The sequence below is a fragment of the Oncorhynchus kisutch genome, linkage group LG23 (assembly GCF_002021735.2).
Source record: "Oncorhynchus kisutch isolate 150728-3 linkage group LG23, Okis_V2, whole genome shotgun sequence".
Taxonomy (NCBI): domain Eukaryota; kingdom Metazoa; phylum Chordata; class Actinopteri; order Salmoniformes; family Salmonidae; genus Oncorhynchus; species Oncorhynchus kisutch.
In genome coordinates this window covers 46,648,076-46,672,532 of record NC_034196.2, presented here as the reverse complement: position 1 = coordinate 46,672,532, position 24,457 = coordinate 46,648,076, and the positions used below count along the sequence as shown (strand labels likewise).

General features: G+C 48.5%; 1 protein-coding gene across 2 annotated transcripts in view; it reads right to left on the bottom strand.

Moving 5' to 3' along the window:
* The window catches only part of LOC109882902 (metalloprotease TIKI1), a 194,341-nt gene that overhangs the window by 17,243 nt on the left and 152,641 nt on the right, over window positions 1–24,457 (bottom strand). For both annotated transcript variants that reach the window (XR_004205037.1, XM_031803118.1), the window contains exon 6: window positions 3,307–3,573. Coding sequence is in view for 1 of the 2 variants with exons in the window: in XM_031803118.1 (XP_031658978.1) it covers window positions 3,307–3,573 (267 nt within the window). In the remaining variant the exon portion in view is untranslated. The remainder of the gene's footprint in view (window positions 1–3,306; window positions 3,574–24,457) is intronic.

Genomic DNA, 24,457 nt, shown 5'->3' with positions numbered 1-24,457 from the left:
TATTCACCCAGTCAGATATAGAGGGGTTATTTACCCAGTCAGAGGAGTTATTAACCCAGTCAGATATAGAGGGGTTATTTACCCAGTCAGATATAGAGGAGTTATTTACCCAGTCAGATATAGAGGGGTTATTTACCCAGTCAGATATAGATGAGTTATTTACCCAGTCAGATATAGAGGGGTTATTTACCCAGTCAGATATAGAGGAGTTATTAACCCAGTCAGAGGGGTTATTAACCCAGTCAGAGGAGTTATTTACCCTGTCAGATATAGAGGAGTTATTAACCCAGTCAGATATTGAGGAGTTATTTACCCAGTCAGAGGGGTTATTTACCAAGTCAGATATAGAGGGGTTATTTGCCCAGTCAGATATAGAGGAGTTATTTACACAGTCAGATATAGAGGGGTTATTTACCCAGTCAGATATAGAGGGGTTATTAACCCAGTCAGAGGGGTTATTAACCCAGTCAGAGGGGTTATTTACCCAGTCAGATATATAGGGGTTATTTACCCAGTCAGATATAGAGGGGTTATTAACCCAGTCAGATATAGAGGGGTTATTAACCCAGTCAGATATAGAGGAGTTATTTACCCAGTCAGATATAGAGGGGTTATTTACCCAGTCAGAGGGGTTATTTACCCAGTCAGATATAGAGGGGTTATTTACCCAGTCAGATATAGAGGAGTCATTTACCCAGTCAGATATAGAGGAGTTATTTACCCAGTCAGATATAGAGGGGTTATTTACCCAGTCAGATATAGAGGAGTTATTTACCCAGTCAGATATAGAGGGGTTATTAACCCAGTCAGATGAGTTATTTACCCAGTCAGATATAGAGGAGTTATTTACCCAGTCAGATATAGAGGAGTTATTAACCCAGTCAGAGGAGTTATTTACCCAGTCAGCGGGGTTATTTAACCAGTCAGAGGAGGAGTCAAACATTGATACTGTTCCTAGTTTAACTGTTGTTACATAATGATGTCAAACATTGATACTGTTGCTAGTTTAGCTGCTAATGCTACATGACGATGTCAAACAGAGAATTCCAGAACCTTAGAACCTAGTTTGTCAGAACTCTGGAAATCATCAGCCTGATCAGGATGAATCCAGAAACAAATGACAGAAGATTGTAAAGCATGCCAGTCTCTTTGATGTACGCCTGTTAGATCCAGGAACTAAGTACGGGCTTATTGGGACTCTGCCAATCACAACACACGGACAGGTTCCTCCGCCTGCCACTATTGGTAGAGAGAAACTCAGCTCTGTAACTACCTCCCATTAGTAAAGAAAATAAGAAAAACGGTTGAATTCTAAACTGGAATGAATTTAATGAGCAATGTTTCAATTGAGGTTGTGATTTGACAATTTTGGTACTTATTGAGGACTGAACTTGTGACATGGTGAAGGCATAATGGGCCAGAAGTCAGCAGGCCTGTGATGACTAGGACTGAGTCCCAAATTGCACCATATTCCCTAGATAGTGCACCAGGGCCCATAGTCATACGAAGCCATTTGGGGAAGCAACGACAAACTGACCAGAGGCATAATTTACCTAGCATATATAATTAGGCTCTTTTCATCACTGGGCATATGTTAGTAGTTAATAATATTGACTTTTCATTGATTGTCCTTGGTTACAAGAGCCAGCTGTCTCTCTTGGATATAACCTAGCCCTGAATTTGCTGCTTATTTTAGAAAGGTACATTCAGAATAGTTATTCATGCTGTGTTTGATTGCTGGGAATACTGACTGAGCCTATAAGCGGGCACGAGTCCCAAATAGAACCCTATTTCCTAATATAGTGCACTACTTTTGACCAGAGCCCTATGGTCATTCCAGGCCCACTCTGGTTAAAAGTAGTGCACTGTATAGGGAACAGGGTGCCATTTGGGATGGATCTCAGGTTTATTTTAGTTGAACCTGCGTTTATACAAAGCAGAGCCAGTGAACTCAGGAGGGTGAAGTATAATCAGGTCTGACATGTCTGCATGTGGCCACGCATCAAATCAACCAGAGAGACCTTCCTCTGTACTCCCCAACACTGGAAACACAGTGTACAATGCTCTGTTTAGAGGAATACTCAGCAGGCTACCTTCCTGAATATTAACCATACTGTACCATTTTAAAACATTTTTTTTCAGACATAATATACAAATGTCTGAAGTTGACTTTTGGGGGAAACGTATTTAGAAACATCCATGTTATTTTATTTTCAGGACTAAAAAATACCTTTCAATTCACATTTCCATTGAGTATGCTTTTCAGTCCAAGTTTAGGAAACTGGCCTTATAGTTATAAATATACCAAACAGTCAGTCAGAGAATCAACCAAGTAACAAGTGTGTGGTTATTCTTCACGGCAAATTCACCAATAGTCTTCTTTGTGATTATATTCAAATTTTCAAAAAAAAAGAAAAAAGGATCATATTTTCGTCACTAAGGTCTCTTGCCGGTAGCTACAACCTTACACAACGTATTTCCTTTCCTTAGGATCCATAACAGGAGAGAAGCAGTCTAGAAGGAGGTATCTGTGATGTGATATGATGGGTGGTTGTGCCTGCAGGGTCTCTGTCAGTTAGAGGGTCCTGTAGACAGAGCTGCCCAGACTTGAGCACGAAAGTGATACCTACCTGGTGCTTAACCCCTTGAACTGTCTTGCCATTTACCTGACATGTGAATTCAATACCTCTCTCTCCATGCCCTTCCCTATTCTTAGGAACATACATCATCATAAACTACTGGTATGCCAGCTACCACCCATACTGATTTAATATATCATTTAGCTGATGCTCTTAGCCAAAGTGACTTCAAATTTTTTTAACCAGGCAAGTCAGTTAAGAACAAATTCTTAATTACAATGACGGCCTACCTAGGAACAGTGGGTTAACTGGCTTGTTCAGGGGCAGAACGACAGATTTTTACCTTGTCAGCTCAGGGATTCGATCTAGCATGCTTTCGGTTACTGGCCCAACGCTCTAACCACTAGGATACCTACCACCTCTACACTCTAACCACTAGGATACCTACCACCTCTACACTCTAACCACTAGGCTACCTGCCGCCCCTCCACTCTAACCACTAGGCTACCTACCACCTCTACACTCTAACCACTAGGCTACCTGCCACCCCCAATACAGTGAGTACATACATTTAACATGTGTACATGTTCTCTGTGGGAATTGAACCCACAACTTTGGGTACATAACGTCACACTGTTATCAACTGAGTCACACAGGATCGGTAAACATTGTTCTGGAAGAACTATCAACAGTACACAGTAATACACAACAACGGCTCCTCTCTCACCTCTCCTCGATGCGAACCCAGAGGTCATTAAACTGTCTCTGATGTTTCCTCTGTTTGTTACGGCGTTTCTTCTTCAGCTTGCGGTCCATCGTGTCCATCAGCTCCAGGCTGGGGGAGTGACGAGGTATGTTGGGTAGTGGGTTGTCCTGCAGAGGGTGCTGTTGCTCCTCATCGTGGAATTCGTGGAGGAACGGCTCCAGGTAAGGGGACTCATCCAGGTTCTGACCCGGAGAATGACCCGTCTGGTCGGTAGAGGATTTCGATCGACTGTGGTGATGGAGAGAGTAATGTTAGAAACAGAGAACAGTTGAACATCCAAATGCCTTTTGGATTTCACATCTGAACAGTTGACACCAGCTTCCAATGCCTGGAAAATACTACAGTATGACCAAACAGGGGATTGTAGTCAGGGGGCAGGGTTGGTGCTTGGGGGGGGGGGCGGGGGGATTATAGCAAAATGAATTTGAGTAAATTTGCTTTAAAAGAGCAACATTTTCTTTTAGCATGGAAAAATATTAACAAAAGCGATGAGCTATAAATCAGAAAAACAAACTATCCCTGCCCCATGGCAAAAAAAAGTGTAGAATTTCAGGTAATTAGATTTAAAAACGGCAACATTTTCTCTGTGCTTCATGCCCCCAAATACAGTCGTCCGGCCCTGATCGTTAGCTCCTCCACTGGTGAAAACACATACGGGGAAGTATGATCCTTCTGAAGCCTTACAGGAGAATCACAGGAATTATTCTTCAGACACATCTGCTTCGGATGAATCATTGGTCCATCATTCAAACAACAGCTAAACAGACACGGCTTCAAATTATTTATCAAACGTTACATAAATCGGGTAAACGGGTCAAAACCCAATCCACTTTGTTGTCGCATATTTGCAATGGGATATTTACGATCCCTCCAGACATTCAGTTTTTTCTCCAATCTCCAGTCCCATTCATTTCAGAAAGAAATGCGATGTGCGTGTGTGTGTGAAGTGTGTGTGTGAAGTGTGTGAAGTGTGTGTGTGAAGTGTGTGTGTGTGTGTGTGTGTGTGTGTGTGTGTGTGTGTGTGTGTGTGTGTGTGTGTGTGTGTGTGTGTGTGTGTGTGTGTGTGTGTAAAAAAGGGAGATATAGAGATAGAGAGACTAACAGAGAGAGAGTGAAAGAGAGAAAGCTCAGATGAGATTCAGGAGGACATGCAGTATCTAACATTTTAACTTGTGATAAGGGGATTATTTTTCCTAGGGTGAAACCCTATCTTCACCATCTCATCTCCTCTCTACGTGTGTCTGGGATTTAGGATCTGTGTGGGCCTGTCGTGGGGAGTAGTTAGGGTTAGAGATATAATCCATACAGCTATGTGGTGGTGGTGAGTTTAGAGACAGGGACGGAGATCCATATGCAGCTGACAGGAGAGACGAAGCAAGAGATTAAACTGATCACCAAAAAGAGATTGCCACCCAGGGAGTCTGGACAAGCAGACAGGAGAAGATAGGAAAGAGATCGACACCCAGGGAGTCTGGACAAGCAGACAGGAGAAGACAGGGAAGAGATCGCCACCCAGGGAGTCTGGACAAGCAGACAGGAGAAGACAGGGAAGAGATCGCCACCCAGGGAGACTGGACAAGCAGACAGGAGAAGACAGGGAAGAGATCGACACCCAGGGAGACTGGACAAGCAGACAGGAGAAGATAGGAAAGAGATCGTCACCCAGGGAGACTGGACAAGCAGACAGGAGAAGATAGGAAAGAGATCGCCACCCAGGGAGACTGGACAAGCAGACAGGAGAAGATAGGAAAGAGATCGACACCCAGGGAGTCTGGACAAGCAGACAGGAGAAGACAGGGAAGAGATCGACACCCAGGGAGACTGGACAAGCAGACAGGAGAAGATAGGAAAGAGATCGACACCCAGGGAGTCTGGACAAGCAGACAGGAGAAGACAGGGAAGAGATCGCCACCCAGGGAGACTGGACAAGCAGACAGGAGAAGATAGGGAAGAGATCGCCACCCAGGGAGACTGGACAAGCAGACAGGAGAAGATAGGAAAGAGATCGCCACCCAGGGAGACTGGACAAGCAGACAGGAGAAGATAGGAAAGAGATCGTCACCCAGGGAGTCTGGACAAGCAGACAGGAGAAGACAGGGAAGAGATCGCCACCCAGGGAGACTGGACAAGCAGACAGGAGAAGATAGGAAAGAGATCGCCACCCAGGGAGACTGGACAAGCAGACAGGAGAAGACAGGGAAGAGATCGCCACCCAGGGAGACTGGACAAGCAGACAGGAGAAGATAGGAAAGAGATCGCCACCCAGGGAGACTGGACAAGCAGACAGGAGAAGACAGGGAAGAGATCGCCACCCAGGGAGACTGGACAAGCAGACAGGAGAAGATAGGAAAGAGATCGCCACACAGGGAGTCTGGACAAGCAGACAGGAGAAGACAGGGAAGAGATCGCCACCCAGGGAGACTGGACAAGCAGACAGGAGAAGATAGGGAAGAGATCGTCACCCAGGGAGACTGGACAAGCAGACAGGAGAAGATAGGAAAGAGATCGTCACCCAGGGAGACTGGACAAGCAGACAGGAGAAGATAGGAAAGAGATCGTCACCCAGGGAGACTGGACAAGCAGACAGGAGAAGATAGGAAAGAGATCGTCACCCAGGGAGACTGGACAAGCAGACAGGAGAAGACAGGGAAGAGATCGTCACCCAGGGAGACTGGACAAGCAGACAGGAGAAGATAGGAAAGAGATCGCCACCCAGGGAGACTGGACAAGCAGACAGGAGAAGATAGGAAAGAGATCACCACCCAGGGAGACTGGACAAGCAGACAGGAGAAGACAGGGAAGAGATCGCCACCCAGGGAGACTGGACAAGCAGACAGGAGAAGACAGGGAAGAGATCGTCACCCAGGGAGACTGGACAAGCAGACAGGAGAAGATAGGAAAGAGATCGCCACCCAGGGAGACTGGACAAGCAGACAGGAGAAGATAGGAAAGAGATCGCCACCCAGGGAGACTGGACAAGCAGACAGGAGAAGATAGGAAAGAGATCGCCACCCAGGGAGACTGGACAAGCAGACAGGAGAAGATAGGGAAGAGATGCCACCCAGGGAGACTGGACAAGCAGACAGGAGAAGATAGGGAAGAGATCGACACCCAGGGAGACTGGACAAGCAGACAGGAGAAGATAGGGAAGAGATCACCACCCAGGGAGACTGGACAAGCAGACAGGAGAAGATAGGAAAGAGATCGCCACCCAGGGAGACTGGACAAGCAGACAGGAGAAGATAGGAAAGAGATCGCCACCCAGGGAGACTGGACAAGCAGACAGGAGAAGACAGGAAAGAGATCGTCACCCAGGGAGACTGGACAAGCAGACAGGAGAAGATAGGAAAGAGATCGCCACCCAGGGAGACTGGACAAGCAGACAGGAGAAGATAGGAAAGAGATCGCCACCCAGGGAGACTGGACAAGCAGACAGGAGAAGATAGGAAAGAGATCGCCACCCAGGGAGACTGGACAAGCAGACAGGAGAAGATAGGGAAGAGATGCCACCCAGGGAGACTGGACAAGCAGACAGGAGAAGATAGGGAAGAGATCGACACCCAGGGAGACTGGACAAGCAGACAGGAGAAGATAGGGAAGAGATCACCACCCAGGGAGACTGGACAAGCAGACAGGAGAAGATAGGAAAGAGATCGCCACCCAGGGAGACTGGACAAGCAGACAGGAGAAGACAGGGAAGAGATCGCCACCCAGGGAGACTGGACAAGCAGACAGGAGAAGATAGGAAAGAGATCGCCACCCAGGGAGACTGGACAAGCAGACAGGAGAAGATAGGAAAGAGATCGCCACCCAGGGAGACTGGACAAGCAGACAGGAGAAGACAGGAAAGAGATCACCACCCAGGGAGACTGGACAAGCAGACAGGAGAAGATAGGAAAGAGATCGCCACCCAGGGAGACTGGACAAGCAGACAGGAGAAGATAGGAAAGAGATCGCCACCCAGGGAGTCTGGACAAGCAGACAGGAGAAGATAGGGAAGAGATCGACACCCAGGGAGACTGGACAAGCAGACAGGAGAAGATAGGGAAGAGATCACCACCCAGGGAGACTGGACAAGCAGACAGGAGAAGATAGGGAAGAGATCGCCACCCAGGGAGACTGGACAAGCAGACAGGAGAAGATAGGGAAGAGATGCCACCCAGGGAGACTGGACAAGCAGACAGGAGAAGACAGGAAAGAGATCGTCACCCAGGGAGACTGGACAAGCAGACAGGAGAAGATAGGAAAGAGATCGCCACCCAGGGAGACTGGACAAGCAGACAGGAGAAGATAGGAAAGAGATCGCCACCCAGGGAGACTGGACAAGCAGACAGGAGAAGATAGGAAAGAGATCGCCACCCAGGGAGACTGGACAAGCAGACAGGAGAAGATAGGGAAGAGATGCCACCCAGGGAGACTGGACAAGCAGACAGGAGAAGATAGGGAAGAGATCGACACCCAGGGAGACTGGACAAGCAGACAGGAGAAGATAGGAAAGAGATCACCACCCAGGGAGACTGGACAAGCAGACAGGAGAAGATAGGAAAGAGATCACCACCCAGGGAGACTGGACAAGCAGACAGGAGAAGATAGGGAAGAGATCACCACCCAGGGAGACTGGACAAGCAGACAGGAGAAGATAGGGAAGAGATCACCACCCAGGGAGTCTGGACAAGCAGACAGGAGAAGATAGGGAAGAGATCACCACCCAGGGAGACTGGACAAGCAGACAGGAGAAGACAGGAAAGAGATCACCACCCAGGGAGACTGGACAAGCAGACAGGAGAAGATAGGGAAGAGATCACCACCCAGGGAGACTGGACAAGCAGACAGGAGAAGACAGGAAAGAGATCACCACCCAGGGAGACTGGACAAGCAGACAGGAGAAGATAGGGAAGAGATCACCACCCAGGGAGACTGGACAAGCAGACAGGAGAAGACAGGAAAGAGATCACCACCCAGGGAGTCTGGACAAGCAGACAGGAGAAGATAGGAAAGAGATCACCACCCAGGGAGACTGGACAAGAAGACAGGAGAAGACAGGAGCAGACAGGAGAAGACAGGAAAGAGATCGACACCCAGGGAGACAGGAGAAGACAGGAGAAGACAGGAGAAGATAGGAAAGAGATCACCACCCAGGGAGACTGGACAAGCAGACAGGAGAAGACAGGAGAAGACAGGAGAAGACAGGAGAAGACAGGAGAAGACAGGAGAAGACAGGAGAAGACAGGAGAAGACATGAGAAGACAGGAGAAGACAGGAGAAGACAGGAGAAGATAGGCCTACACAATGCTTTGCTTGCACTTTATAACACAGCAGATACAGTCCCAGTGAAAGGTTTGGACACATCTACTCAATCAAAGGATATTCTTTATTTGTACTATTTTCTACATTGCAGAATAATAGTGAAGACATCACAACTATGAAATAACACATATGGAATCATGTAGTAACCAAAAAAGTGTTAAACAAATCCACATATGTTTTATATTGTAGATTCTTCAAAGTCGCCACCATTTGCCTTGATGGCAACTTTGCACACTCTTGGTATTCTCTCAACCAGTTTCACCTGGAATACTTTTCCAACAGTCTTGAAGGAGTTCCCACATATGCTGAGCACTTGTTGGCTGCTTTTCCTTCACTCTGCGGTGCAATTCATCCCAAACCATCTCAATTGGGTTGAGGTCAGGTGATTGAAGAGGCCAGGTCATCTGATGCAGCACTCCATCACTCTCCTTCTTGGTCAAATAGCCCTTACACAGCCTGGAGGTGTGTTGGGTCATTGTCCTGTTGAAAAACAAATTATGGTCCCACTAAGCGCAAAACCAGATTGGATGGCGTATCGCTACAGAATGCTGTGGTAGACATGCTGGTTAAGTGTGCCTTGAAATCAAAATAAATTACTGACAGTGTCACCAGCAAAGCACCCCCACACCATCACACCTCCTCCTCCATGCTTCACGGTGGGAACCACATATGCGGAGATCATCTGTTCAACTACTCTGCATCTCACAAAGACACGGCGGTTGGAACCAAAAATATCACATTTGGACTCATCAGACCAAAGGACAGATTTCCACTATTCTAATGTCCATTGCTGGTGTTTCTTGGCCCAAGCAAGTCTCTTCTTCTTATTGGTGTTCTTTAGTAGTGGTTACTTTGCAGCAATTCAACCATGAAGGCCTGATTCACACAGTCTCCCCTGAACAGTTGATGTTGAGATGTGTCTGTTACTTGAACTCTGTGAAGCAATTATTTGGGCAGCAATTTCAAAGACTGGTAACTCTAATGAACGTATCCTCTGCAGCAGAGGGAACTCAGGCTCTTCCTTTCCAGTGGTGGTCCTCATGAGAGACAGTTTCATCATTGAGCTTGATGGTTTCTGTGACGGCACTTGAATAAACTTTAAACGTTTTTGAAATGTTCCGCACTGACTGACCTTTATGTTTTAAAGTAATGATGGCCTCTTGTTTCTCTTTGTTTATTTGTTCTGTTCTTGCCATAATATGGACTTGGTCTTTTACTAAATAGGGCTATCTTCTGTATACCCCCCTACCTTGTCACAACACAACTGATTGGCTCAAATGCATTACGAGGGAAAGAAATTCCACAAATGAACTTTTAACAAGGCACACCTGTTAATTGAAATGTCATTTACCTCATTGACGCATCAAGTTTACCAGCTGTTTTTTCCCCTCTACTCCTGCTTCGTGTTAGTTCATTGTTTCTAGTTCTGGCGGTTTTTGTAAATAAACATTTGTTACTTTGAACTGTCTGCATCTGGGCCTTATCCTGAGGTCTGGTAGCAAATCACCAAATCATTCAACACAATCTACACTGAACAAAAATATAAACACAACATGCAATATTTTCAAAATTTTTACCGAGTTACAGTTCATATGAGGAATTCAGTCAATTCAAATGACTGGGAAAACAGATATGCATCTGTTGGCCACAGATACCTTACACAAAATGGGCCTCAGGATCTCATCACGGGATTTTTGTGCATTCAAATTGTCAGTAGAGACATGATTACCACCAGTCACTATGTACCGCCAGTCACTATGTACCACCAGTCACTATATAGTCACTATATACCACCAGTCACTATGTACCACCAGTCACTATATAGTCACTATATACCACCAGTCACTATATAGTCACTATATACCACCAGTCACTATGTACCACCAGTCACTATATACCACCAGTCACTATATACCACCAGTCACTATGTACCACCAGTCACTATATAGTCACTATATACCACCAGTCACTATATACCACTAGTCACTATATACCACCAGTCACTATATACCACCAGTCACTATGTACCACCAGTCACTATGTACCACCAGTCACTATATAGTCACTATATACCACCAGTCACTATATACCACCAGTCACTATATACCACCAGTCACTATATACCACCAGTCACTATATACCACCAGTCACTATATACCACCAGTTAGTATGTACCATCAGCCACTATATGCCACCAGTCAATATGTACCACATGTCTGTATGTACCACAATTTACTATGCGCCACCAGTTACTATATACCACCAGTCACTATATAGTCACTATATACCACCTGTCGATATATACCACCAGCCACTATGTACCACTAGTCACTATGTACCCCCGGTAACTATATACCACCGGGCACTATGCACCACTAGTCACTATGTACCACCGGCCACTATGTACCACTGGTCGCTATATACCGCTAGTCGCTATGTACCACCAGTCACTATGTACCGCCGGTCACTATGTGCCACCAGTCACTATATAGCACCGGTTGCTATGTACCACCAGTCACTATATAGCACCAGTCACTATGTGCCACCGGTCACTATATACCACCAGTCACTATATACCACCAGTCACTATGTACCATCAGTCACAATGTACCACCAGTTACGATGTACCACCAGTCACTATATACCACCAGTCACTATATACCACCAGTCACTATGCACCACCAGTTACTATGTACCACCAGTCACTATGTACCACCTGTTACTATATACCACCAGCCACTATATACCACCAGTCACTATGTACCACCAGTCACTATGTAGTCACTATATACCACCAGTCACTATATAGTCACTATATACCACCAGTCACTATATACCACCAGTCACGATGTACCATCAGTCACTATGCACCACCAGTCACTATGTACCACCAGTCACTATATACCACCAGTCACTATGTACCACCAGTCTGACATGTCACAACCATAATTTGAAGACAAATGGGAACTGAAAAAAATAGGTCTAATCATGTCATTGATGTTCAGGTCGGAAAGATGGAGCCCGAGAAAGATGCCAGAGTTTCCGACTTGGAATTCAAAGTTGGATGACCGTTTTGGATGTTGGATGAATATTTTCCCAGTCGGACCTCGTTTTTTCCCCAGTTATATTGAATGTGGCATTGCCACTAGTCTGAACATTCAGAACCTTCTGTCAATTACAACAGAGTACGAGCAGCGCAAATCAACATTTCAACTCCATGTGTGGCGTGGAGGAGCTGGGTGGAGTGGAGGAGCTGTTTGGAGTGGAGGAGCTGTGTGGAGTGGAGGAGCTGTGTGGAGTGGAGCAGCTGTGTGGAGTGGAGGAGCTGTGTAGAGTGGAGGAGCTGTGTGGAGTGGAGCAGCTGTGTGGAGTGGAGGAGCTGTGTAGAGTGGAGGAGCTGTGTAGAGTGGAGGAGCTGTGTAGAGTGGAGGAGCTGTGTAGAGTGGAGGAGCTGTGTGAAGTGGAGGAGCTGTGTAGAGTGGAGGAGCTGTGTGGAGTGGAGGAGCTGTGTAGAGTGGGAGCAGCTGTGTGTAGTGGAGCTGTGTAGAGTGGAGGAGCTGTGTAGAGTGGAGGAGCTGTTTGGAGTGGAGGAGCTGTGTGGGGTGGAGGAACTGTGTGGAGTGGAGGAGCTGTGTATAGTGGGAGCAGCTGTGTAGAGTGGAGGAGCTGTGTGGAGTGGAGGAGCTGTGTGGAGTGGAGGAGCTGTGTGGAGTGGAGGAGCTGTGTGGAGTGGAGGAGCTGTATGGAGTGGATGAGCTGTGTAGAGTGGAGGAGCTGTGTGGAGTGGAGGAGCTGTGTGGAGTGGAGGAGCTGTGTGAAGTGGAGGAGCTGTGTGGAGTGGAGGAGCTGTGTATAGTGGGAGCAGCTGTGTAGAGTGGAGGAGCTGTGTGGAGTGGAGGAGCTGTGTAGAGTGGAGGAGCTGTGTGAAGTGGAGGAGCTGTGTAGAGTGGAGGAGCTGTGTGGAGTGGAGGAGCTGTATGGAGTGGATGAGCTGTGTAGAGTGGAGGAGCTGTGTGGAGTGGAGGAGCTGTGTGGAGTGGAGGAGCTGTGTGAAGTGGAGGAGCTGTGTGGAGTGGAGGAGCTGTGTATAGTGGGAGCAGCTGTGTAGAGTGGAGGAGCTGTGTGGAGTGGAGGAGCTGTGTAGAGTGGAGGAGCTGTGTGGAGTGGAGGAGCTGTGTAGAGTGGGAGCAGCTGTGTAGAGTGGAGGAGCTGTTTGGAGTGGAGGAGCTGTGTGGAGTGGAGGAGCTGTGTGGAGTGTAGGAGCTGTGTGGAGTGGATGAGCTGTGTAGAGTGGAGGAGCTGTGTGAAGTGGAGGAGCTGTGTGGAGTGGAGCAGCTGTTTGGAGTGGAGGAGCTGTGTGGAGTGGGAGCAGCTGTGTAGAGTGGAGCAGCTGTGTGGAGTGGAGGTGCTGTGTGGAGTGGAGGAGCTGTGTAGAGTGGAGGAGCTGTGTGGAGTGGAGTGGCTGTGTGTGGAGTGGAGGAGCTGTGTGGAGTGGAGGAGCTGTGTGGAGTGGAGGAGCTGTGTGGAGTGGAGGAGCTGTGTGGAGTGGAGGAGCTGGGTGGAGTGGAGCAGCTGTGTGGAGTGGAGGAGCTGTGTGGAGTGGAGGAGCTGTGTGGAGTGGAGCAGCTGTGTGGAGTGGAGGAGCTGTGTGAAGTGGAGGAGCTGTGTAGAGTGGAGGAGCTGTGTGGAGTGGAGGAGCTGTGTGGAGTGGAGGAGCTGTTTGGAGTGGAGCAGCTGTGTGGAATGGAGCAGCTGTGTGGAGTGGAGGAGCTGTGTGGAGTGGAGGAGCTGTGTAGTCTAACCTACTGCTCTGAACACACAGTCCATTCATCTTGTAAATGTTTGAATTTACAAGAGCCCTTGGGATGTTCTGCAGTTGATTATGTGGATAAGGCCTGTTCAGGCTATGGGGCTTTAGAGCTTTTTGGTCATTTTACCCACAACGAGGAATTTGTACGGAGTGTAACAAAACAACTACAAATGGTCAAATATTTCACAATGACCAATGAGGAATTGACTGGGCTGGCAGGTAGCCAGGCGGAGTGTTGGGGGCAGTAACCCGAAAGGTTGTTGGTTCGAATCTCCGAGGGGACTAGAATAAAAAACTGCCAGTGTGCCTTTGAGGATGGCACTTAACCCTAATTACTCCTGTCGCTCTGGATAAGAATGTATACTACATGTAAAAATGAGGTCACATGTTCTTGCCCTTTGTTATAATGTGTTTAATGTGTACAATATAATTGTAGTGTGTATAATTTGCAGTAATTATTTAGTCTGTGCATTAATGTGTGCATTAATTATAATGTTTATACTAACATGTATAATGTGTATACTAACATGTATAATGTGTATACTAACATGTACAATGTGTATACTAACATGTATAATGTGTATACTAACATGTACAATGTGTATACTAACATGTACAATGTGTATACTAACATGTATAATGTGTATACTAACATGTATAATGTGTATACTAACATGTATAATGTGTATACTAACATGTACAATGTGTATACTAACATGTACAATGTGTATACTAACATGTATAATGTGTATACTAACATGTATAATGTGTATACTAACATGTACAATGTGTATACTAACATGTATAATGTGTATACTAACATGTATAATGTGTATACTAACATGTATATGTGTATACTAACATGTATAATGTGTATACTAACATGTACAATGTGTATACTAACATGTATAATGTGTATACTAACATGTACAATGTGTATACTAACATGTACAATGTGTATACTAACATGTATAATGTGTATACTAACATGTATAATGTGTATACTAACATGTATAATGTGTATACTAACATGTACAATGTGTATACTAACATGTATAATGTGTATACTAACATGTACAATGTGTATACTAACATGTACAATGTGTATACTAACATGTATAATGTGTATACTAACATGTATAATGTGTATACTAACATGTACAATGTGTATACTAACATGTATAATGTGTATACTAACATGTATAATGTGTACACTAACATGTATAATGTGTATACTAACATGTACAATGTGTATACTAACATGTATAATGTGTATACTAACATGTACAATGTGTATACTAACATGTATAATGTGTATACTAACATGTATAATGTGTATACTAACATGTATAATGTGTATACTAACATGTACAATGTGTATACTAACATGTATAATGTGTATACTAACATGTATAATGTGTATACTAACATGTACAATGTGTATACTAACATGTATAATGTGTATACTAACATGTACAATGTGTATACTAACATGTATAATGTGTATACTAACATGTATAATGTGTATACTAACATGTATAATGTGCATATTAATGTGCAGGGATTATGTATCCCTGACGCTATAAGGGTGTAAAAGGTGTGTATGGTGTATAAGGTGTATAAGGGTGTGAAAGCTGTGTAAAAGGTATATAAGGGTGTAAAATGTGTATACAGGTGTAAAGGTGTATAAGGGTGTTAAAGGTGTATACAGGTATATAAGGGTGTATAAAGGTGTAAAAGGTGTTTAAAGGTGTATAAGGGTGTAAAAGGTGTGTAAAGGTGTATACGGGTTTAAAAGGTGTTTAAAGGTGTATAAGGGTGTAAAAGGTGTGTAAGGCGTACAAATGTGTGTAAGGGTGCATACGGGTGTAAAGGTGTATAAGGTTGTATAAGAGTGTAAAGGTGTATAAGGTGTGTAAAGGTGTATATGGGTGTAAAAGTTGTATATGGGTGTATAACGATGTACAAAGGTGTATAAAGGTGTGTAAGGACGTATAAGAGTGTGTAAGGTGTATAAGGGTGTGTAAGGTGTATAAAGGTGTGTAAGGGTGTATAAAGGTGTGTAAGGGTGTGCAAGGGTGTATAAGGTGTATAAGGGTGTATACGGGTGTGTAAGGGTGTATAAGGGTGTGTAAGGGTGTATAAAGGTGTATACGGGTGTATAAGGGTGTATAAATATGTGTAAGGGTGTATAAGGTTGTATAAGAGTGTAAAGGTGTATAAGGGTGTAAAGGTGTATAAGGGTGTAAAGGTTTATACGGGTGCATATGGGTGTATAAGGGTGTGTACTGTGTATAAAGGTGTGTAAGGGTGTATAAAGGTGTGTAAGGGTGTATAAGGGTGTGTAAGGTGTATAAAGGTGTGTAAGGGTGTATAAGGGTGTATATGGGTGTAAAAGGAGTATAACGGTGTGTAAGGGTGTATAAAGGTGTATACGGTGTATAAAGGTGTGTAAGGGTGTATAAGGATGTATAAAGGTGTGTAAGGGTGTATAAGGTTGTATAAGAGTGTAACGGTGTATAAGGGTGTAAAGGTGTATAAGGGTGTATAAGGGTGTAAAGGTGTATAAGGTTGTATAAGAGTGTAAAGGTGTATAAGGGTGTAAAGGTGTATAAGGGTGTAAAATGTTTATACGGGTGCATATGGGTGTATAAAGGTGTGTACTGTGTATAAAGGTGTATAAGGGGATACAAGGGTGTATAAAGGTGTGCAAGGGTGTATACGTGTGAATAAGGGTGTATAAAGGTGTGTAAGGGTGTACAAGGGTGTATACGGCTGTATAAGGGTGTATAAGGTGTGTAAGGGTGTATAAGGGTGTAAAAGGTTTATACAGATGTATAAAGGTGTGTAACGTGTATAAAGGTGTATACGGGTGTATAAGATGTTAAAGGTGTACAAGGGTGTATATTAGGCTATGTACTACCTACATAGTCTAATGTTCCCCATGTCTACATAAGTCTATATTAGGGGGTATTAATAAGGGTTAATTTTGATGTAATAATGAGCTGTAGAAATATGAATATTTTAGCAGAGAATGAGTTAAATAAAAGGGGTAATTGCGGCAGAATTTTCAGATGATTTGCAGACAACATTTTTCAAAACAGTCCGAGCAGAACAGAGCAGACATCTGGTTCTGGTTCACGGGTGGAATTACACCAACTAGGAGAAGTGTGCATACTGGGAAATTATTTCCAATTGAAATCCAGTTGGTGAAACAGAGACAAAAATAAAGAAATCCCACGCAGGCCTCGGGGTTGGCTGCAGTATGAATCACACAGGCCTCGGGGTTGGCTGCAGTATGAATCACACAGGCCTCAGGGGGTTGGCTGCAGTATGAATCACACAGGCCTCAGGGGGTTGGCTGCAGTATGAATCACAGAGGCCTCGGGGTTGGCTGCAGTATGAATCACACAGGCCTCAGGGGGTTGGCTGCAGTATGAATCACACAGGCCTCGGGGTTGGCTGCAGTATGAATCACACAGGTCTCAGGGGGTTGGCTGCAGTATGAATCACACAGGCCTCAGGGGGTTGGCTGCAGTATGAATCACACAGGCCTCGGGGTTGGCTGCAGTATGAATCACACAGGCCTCAGGGGGTTGGCTGCAGTATGAATCACAGAGGCCTCGGGGTTGGCTGCAGTATGAATCACACAGGCCTCGGGGTTGGCTGCAGTATGAATCACACAGGCCTCAGGGTGTTGGCTGCAGTATGAATCACACAGGCCTCAGGGGTTGGCTGCAGTATGAATCACACAGGCCTCAGGGTTGGCTGCAGTATGAATCACACAGGCCTCGGGGTTGGCTGCAGTATGAATCACACAGGCCTCAGGGGGTTGGCTGCAGTATGAATCACACAGGCCTCAGGGGTTGGCTGCAGTATGAATCACACAGGCCTCGGGGTTGGCTGCAGTATGAATCACACAGGCCTCAGGGGGTTGGCTGCAGTATGAATCACACAGGCCTCGGGGTTGGCTGCAGTATGAATCACACAGGCCTCAGGGGTTGGCTGCAGTATGAATCACACAGGCCTCGGGGTTGGCTGCAGTATGAATCACACAGGCCTCGGGGTTGGCTGCAGTATGAATCACACAGGCCTCAGGGGGTTGGCTGCAGTATGAATCACACAGGCCTCAGGGTGTTGGCTGCAGTATGAATCACACAGGCCTCAGGGTGTTGGCTGCAGTATGAATCACACAGGCCTCAGGGGGTTGGCAGCAGTATGAATCACACAGGCCTCAGGGGGTTGGCTGCAGTATGAATCACACAGGCCTCAGGGGGTTGGCTGCAGTATGAATCACACAGGCCTCAGGGGTTGGCTGCAGTATGAATCACACAGGCCTCGGGGTTGGCTGCAGTATGAATCACACAGGCCTCAGGGGGTTGGCTGCAGTATGAATCACACAGGCCTCAGGGTGTTGGCTGCAGTATGAATCACACAGGCCTCAGGGTGTTGGCTGCAGTATGAATCACACAGGCCTCAGGGGGTTGGCAGCAGTATGAATCACACAGGCCTCAGGGGGTTGGCTGCAGTATGAATCACACAGGACCTCGGGGTTGGCTGCAGTATGAATCACACAGGCCTCAGGGTGTTGGCTGCAGTATGAATCACACAGGCCTCAGGGGGTTGGCTGCAGTATGAATCACACAGGCCTCAGGGGGTTGGCTGCAGTATGAATCACACAGGCCTCAGGGGGTTGGCTGCAGTATGAATCACACAGACCTCGGGGTTGGCTGCAGTATGAATCACACAGGCCTCAGGGTGTTGGCTGCAGTATGAATCACACAGGCCTCAGGGTGTTGGCTGCAGTATGATTCACACAGGCCTCAGGGTGTTGGCTGCAGTATGAATCACACAGGCCTCAGGGTGTTGGCTGCAGTATGAATCACACAGGCCTCAGGGGGTTGGCTGCAGTATGAATCACACAAGCCTCAGGGGGTTGGCTGCAGTATGAATCACACAGGCCTCGGGGTTGGCTGCAGTATGAATCACACAGACCTCAGGGTTGGCTGCAGTATGAATCACACAGGCCTCAGGGGGTTGGCTGCAGTATGAATCACACAGGCCTCAGGGGGTTGGCTGCAGTATGAATCACACAGGCCTCAGGGGGTTGGCTGCAGTATGAATCACACAGGCCTCAGGGTGTTGGCTGCAGTATGAATCACACAGGCCTCAGGGTGTTGGCTGCAGTATGAATCACACAGACCTCGGGGTTGGCTGCAGTATGAATCACACAGGCCTCGGGGTTGGCTGCAGTATGAATCACAGAGGCCTCGGGGTTGGCTGCAGTATGAATCACACAGGCCTTGGGGTTGGCTGCAGTATGAATCCCACAGGCCTCGGGGTTGGCTGCAGTATGAATCACACAGGCCTCAGGGGGTTGGCTGCAGTATGAATCACACAGACCTCAGGGGGTTGGCTGCAGTATGAATCACACAGGCCTCAGGGGGTTGGCTGCAGTATGAATCACACAGGCCTCAGGGGGTTGGCTGCAGTATGAATCACACAGACCTCGGGGTTGGCTGCAGTATGAATCACACAGGCCTCAGGGTGTTGGCTGCAGTATGAATCACACAGGCCTCAGGGTGTTGGCTGCAGTATGAATCACACAGGCCTCAGGGTGTTGGCTGCAGTATGAATCACACAGGCCTCAGGGGGTTGGCTGCAGTATGAATCACACAGGCCTCAGGGGGTTGGCTGCAGTATGAATCACACAGGCCTCGGGGTTGGCTGCAGTATGAATCACACAGGCCTCAGGGGGTTGGCTGCAGTATGAATCACACAGACCTCAGGGGGTTGACTGCAGTATGAATCACACAGGCCTCAGGGGGTTGGATGCAGTATGAATTACACAGACCTCGGGGTTTGGCTGCAGTATGAATCACACAGGCCTCAGGGGGTTGGCTGCAGTATGAATCACACAGGCCTCAGGGGGTTGGCTGCAGTATGAATCACACAGGCCTCAGGGTGTTGGCTGCAGTATGAATCACACAGGCCTCAGGGGGTTGGCTGCAGTATGAATCACACAAGCCTCAGGGGGTTGGCTGCAGTATGAATCACACAGGCCTCGGGGTTGGCTGCAGTATGAATCACACAGACCTCGGGGTTGGCTGCAGTATGAATCACACAGGCCTCAGGGGGTTGGCTGCAGTATGAATCACACAGGCCTCAGGGGGTTGGCTGCAGTATGAATCACACAGGCCTCAGGGGGTTGGCTGCAGTATGAATCACACAGGCCTCAGGGTGTTGGCTGCAGTATGAATCACACAGGCCTCAGGGTGTTGGCTGCAGTATGAATCACACAGACCTCGGGGTTGGCTGCAGTATGAATCACACAGGCCTCGGGGTTGGCTGCAGTATGAATCACAGAGGCCTCGGGGTTGGCTGCAGTATGAATCACACAGGCCTTGGGGTTGGCTGCAGTATGAATCCCACAGGCCTCGGGGTTGGCTGCAGTATGAATCACACAGGCCTCAGGGGGTTGGCTGCAGTATGAATCACACAGACCTCAGGGGGTTGGCTGCAGTATGAATCACACAGGCCTCAGGGGGTTGGCTGCAGTATGAATCACACAGGCCTCAGGGGGTTGGCTGCAGTATGAATCACACAGACCTCGGGGTTGGCTGCAGTATGAATCACACAGGCCTCAGGGTGTTGGCTGCAGTATGAATCACACAGGCCTCAGGGTGTTGGCTGCAGTATGAATCACACAGGCCTCAGGGTGTTGGCTGCAGTATGAATCACACAGGCCTCAGGGGGTTGGCTGCAGTATGAATCACACAGGCCTCAGGGGGTTGGCTGCAGTATGAATCACACAGGCCTCGGGGTTGGCTGCAGTATGAATCACACAGGCCTCAGGGGGTTGGCTGCAGTATGAATCACACAGACCTCAGGGGGTTGACTGCAGTATGAATCACACAGGCCTCAGGGGGTTGGATGCAGTATGAATTACACAGACCTCGGGGTTTGGCTGCAGTATGAATCACACAGGCCTCAGGGGGTTGGCTGCAGTATGAATCACACAGGCCTCAGGGGGTTGGCTGCAGTATGAATCACACAGGCCTCAGGGGGTTGGCTGCAGTATGAATCACACAGGCCTCAGGGTGTTGGCTGCAGTATGAATCACACAGGCCTCAGGGTGTTGGCTGCAGTATGAATCACACAGACCTCGGGGTTGGCTGCAGTATGAATCACACAGGCCTCGGGGTTGGCTGCAGTATGAATCACAGAGGCCTCGGGGTTGGCTGCAGTATGAATCACACAGGCCTCGGGGTTGGCTGCAGTATGAATCACACAGGCCTCAGGGGGTTGGCTGCGGTATGAATCACACAGACCTCAGGGGGTTGGCTACAGTATGAATCACACAGGCCTCAGGGGGTTGGCTGCAGTATGAATCACACAGGCCTCAGGGGGTTGGCTGCAGTATGAATCACACAGACCTCGGGGTTGGCTGCAGTATGAATCACACAGGCCTCAGGGTGTTGGCTGCAGTATGAATCACACAGGCCTCAGGGTGTTGGCTGCAGTATGAATCACACAGGCCTCAGGGTGTTGGCTGCAGTATGAATCACACAGGCCTCAGGGTGTTGGCTGCAGTATGAATCACACAGGCCTCAGGGGGTTGGCTGCAGTATGAATCACACAGGCCTCGGGGTTGGCTGCAGTATGAATCACACAGGCCTCAGGGGGTTGGCTGCAGTATGAATCACACAGACCTCAGGGGGTTGGCTGCAGTATGAATCACACAGGCCTCAGGGGGTTGGATGCAGTATGATTCACACAGACCTCGGGGTTTGGCTGCAGTATGAATCACACAGGCCTCAGGGGGTTGGCTGCAGTATGAATCACACAGGCCTCAGGGGGTTGGCTGCAGTATGATTCACACAGGCCTCAGGGGGTTGGCTGCAGTATGAATCACACAGGCCTCAGGGTGTTGGCTGCAGTATGAATCACACAGGCCTCAGGGTGTTGGCTGCAGTATGAATCACACAGACCTCGGGGTTGGCTGCAGTATGAATCACACAGGCCTCGGGGTTGGCTGCAGTATGAATCACAGAGGCCTCGGGGTTGGCTGCAGTATGAATCACACAGGCCTCGGGGTTGGCTGCAGTATGAATCACACAGGCCTCGGGGTTGGCTGCAGTATGAATCACACAGGCCTCAGGGGGTTGTCTGCAGTATGAATCACACAGACCTCAGGGGGTTGGCTGCAGTATGAATCACACAGGCCTCAGGGGGTTGGCTGCAGTATGAATCACACAGGCCTCAGGGGGTTGGCTGCAGTATGAATCACACAGGCCTCAGGGTGTTGGCTGCAGTATGAATCACACAGGCCTCAGGGGGTTGGCTGCAGTATGAATCACACAGGCCTCAGGGGGTTGGCTGCAGTATGAATCACACCGTCCTCAGGGGGTTGGCTGCAGTATGAATCACACAGGCCTCAGGGGGTTGGCTGCAGTATGAACCACACAGGCCTCAGGGGGTTGGCTGCAGTATGAATCACACAGGCCTCGGGGTTGGCTGCAGTATGAATCACACAGGCCTCAGGGGGTTGGCTGCAGTATGAATCACACAGACCTCAGGGGGTTGGCTGCAGTATGAATCACACAGGCCTCGGGGGGTTGGCTGCAGTATGAATCACACAGACCTCGGGGTTGGCTGCAGTATGAATCACACAGGCCTCAGGGGGTTGGCTGCAGTATGAATCACACAGGCCTCAGGGGGTTGGCTGCAGTATGAATCACACAGGCCTCGGGGTTGGCTGCAGTATGAATCACACAGGCCTCAGGGGGTTGGCTGCAGTATGAATCACACAGGCCTCAGGGTGTTGGCTGCAGTATGAATCACACAGGCCTCAGGGGGTTGGCTGCAGTATGAATCACACAGGCCTCAGGGGGTTGGCTGCAGTATGAATCACACAGGCCTCAGGGGGTTGGCTGCAGAATGAATCACACAGGCCTCAGGGGGTTGGCTGCAGTATGAATCACACAGGCCTCAGGGGGTTGGCTGCAGTATGAATCACACAGGCCTCAGGGGGTTGGCTGCAGTATGAATCACACAGGCCTCAGGGGGTTGGCTGCAGTATGAATCACACAGGCCTCGGGGTTGGCTGCAGTATGAATCACACAGGCCTCAGGGGGTTGGCTGCAGTATGAATCACACAGACCTCGGGGTTGGCTGCAGTATGAATCACACAGGCCTCAGGGGTTGGCTGCAGTATGAATCACACAGGCCTCAGGGGGTTGGCTGCAGTATGAATCACACAGGCCTCAGGGGGTTGGCTGCAGTATGAATCACACAGGCCTCGGGGTTGGCTGCAGTATGAATCACACAGGCCTCAGGGGGTTGGCTGCAGTATGAATCACACAGGCCTCAGGGTGTTGGCTGCAGTATGAATTACACAGGCCTCAGGGGGTTGGCTGCAGTATGAATCACACAGGCCTCAGGGGGTTGGCTGCAGTATGAATCACACAGGCCTCAGGGGGTTGGCTGCAGAATGAATCACACAGGCCTCAGGGGGTTGGCTGCAGTATGAATCACAGAGGCCTCGGGGTTGGCTGCAGTATGAATCACACAGGCCTCGGGGTTGCCTGCAGTATGAATCACACAGGCCTCAGGGGGTTGGCTGCAGTATGAATCACACAGGCTTCAGGGTGTTGGCTGCAGTATGAATCACACAGACCTCATGGGGTTGGCTGCAGTATGAATCACACAGGCCTCAGGGTGTTGGCTGCAGTATGAATCACAGAGGCCTCGGGGTTGGCTGCAGTATGAATCACAGAGGCCTCGGGGTTGGCTGCAGTATGAATCACACAGGCCTCAGGGGGTTGGCTGCAGTATGAATCACACAGGCCTCATGGGATTGGCTGAATCACACAGGCCTCAGGGAGTTGGCTGCAGTATGAATCACACAGGCCTCATGGGATTGGCTGAATCACACAGGCCTCAGGGGGTTGGCTGCAGTATGAATCACACAGGCCTCTGTACATCTCTCTGTATATCTGTATATATATCCAGAGTGAGAGGGAGGAGGGGTAGTCAGAAGAGAGAGGGAGGCAGGGTAGTCAGAGAGAGAGGGAGGAGGGGAAGTCAGAGAGAGAGGGAGGAGGGGTAGTCAGAAGAGATAGGGAGGAGGGGTAGTCAGAGAGAGAGCGAGGAGGGGAAGTCAGAGAGAGAGGGAGGAGGGGTAGTCAGAAGAGATAGGGAGGAGGGGTAGTCAGAGAGAGAGCGAGGAGGGGAAGTCAGAGAGAGGGAGGAGGGGTAGTCAGAGAGGGAGCGAGGAGGGGTAGTCAGAAGAGATAGGGAGGAGGGGTAGTTAGAGGGAGAGAGAGAGGAAGGAGGGGTAGTGAGAGAGAAAGAGAGAGAAAGGAGGGGCAGTCAGAGAGAGAGGAAGGAGGGGTAGTCGGAGGGAGAGAGGAAGGAGGAGTAGTCGGAGGGAGAGAGGAAGGAGGAGTAGTCGGAGAGAGAGAGGAAGGAGGGGTAGTCAGAGGGAGAGAGAGGAGGGGTAGTCAGAGGGAGAGAGAGGGGGGAGGGGTAGTCAGAGGGAGAGAGAGGGGGGGAGGGGTAGTCAGAGGGAGAGAGGAAGGAGGGGTAGTCAAGAAAGAGAGGGGTAGTCAGAGAGAGAGAGAGAGAGAGAGAGAGAGAGAGAGAGGAGGGGTAGTCAGAGGGAGAGAGAGAGGATGGGTAGTCAGAGCGAGAGAGGAAGGAGGGATAGTCAGGAAGGAGAGGAGGGGTAGTCAGAGAGAGAGAGAGAGAGAAGATGGGTAGTTAGAGGGAGAGAGAGAGAGAGAAAGGAGGGGTAGTCAGAGGGAGAGAGGAAGGAGGGGGTAGTCAGAGGGAGAGAGAGAGGGGAGGGGTAGTCAGAGGGACAGAGGAAGGAGGGGTAGTCAGAGGGAGAGAGGAAGGAGGGACAGTCAAGAAAGAGAGGGGTAGTCAGAGAGAGAGAGAGAGAGAAAGGAGGGGTAGCCAGAGAGAGAGAGAGGAAGGAGGGGTAGTCAG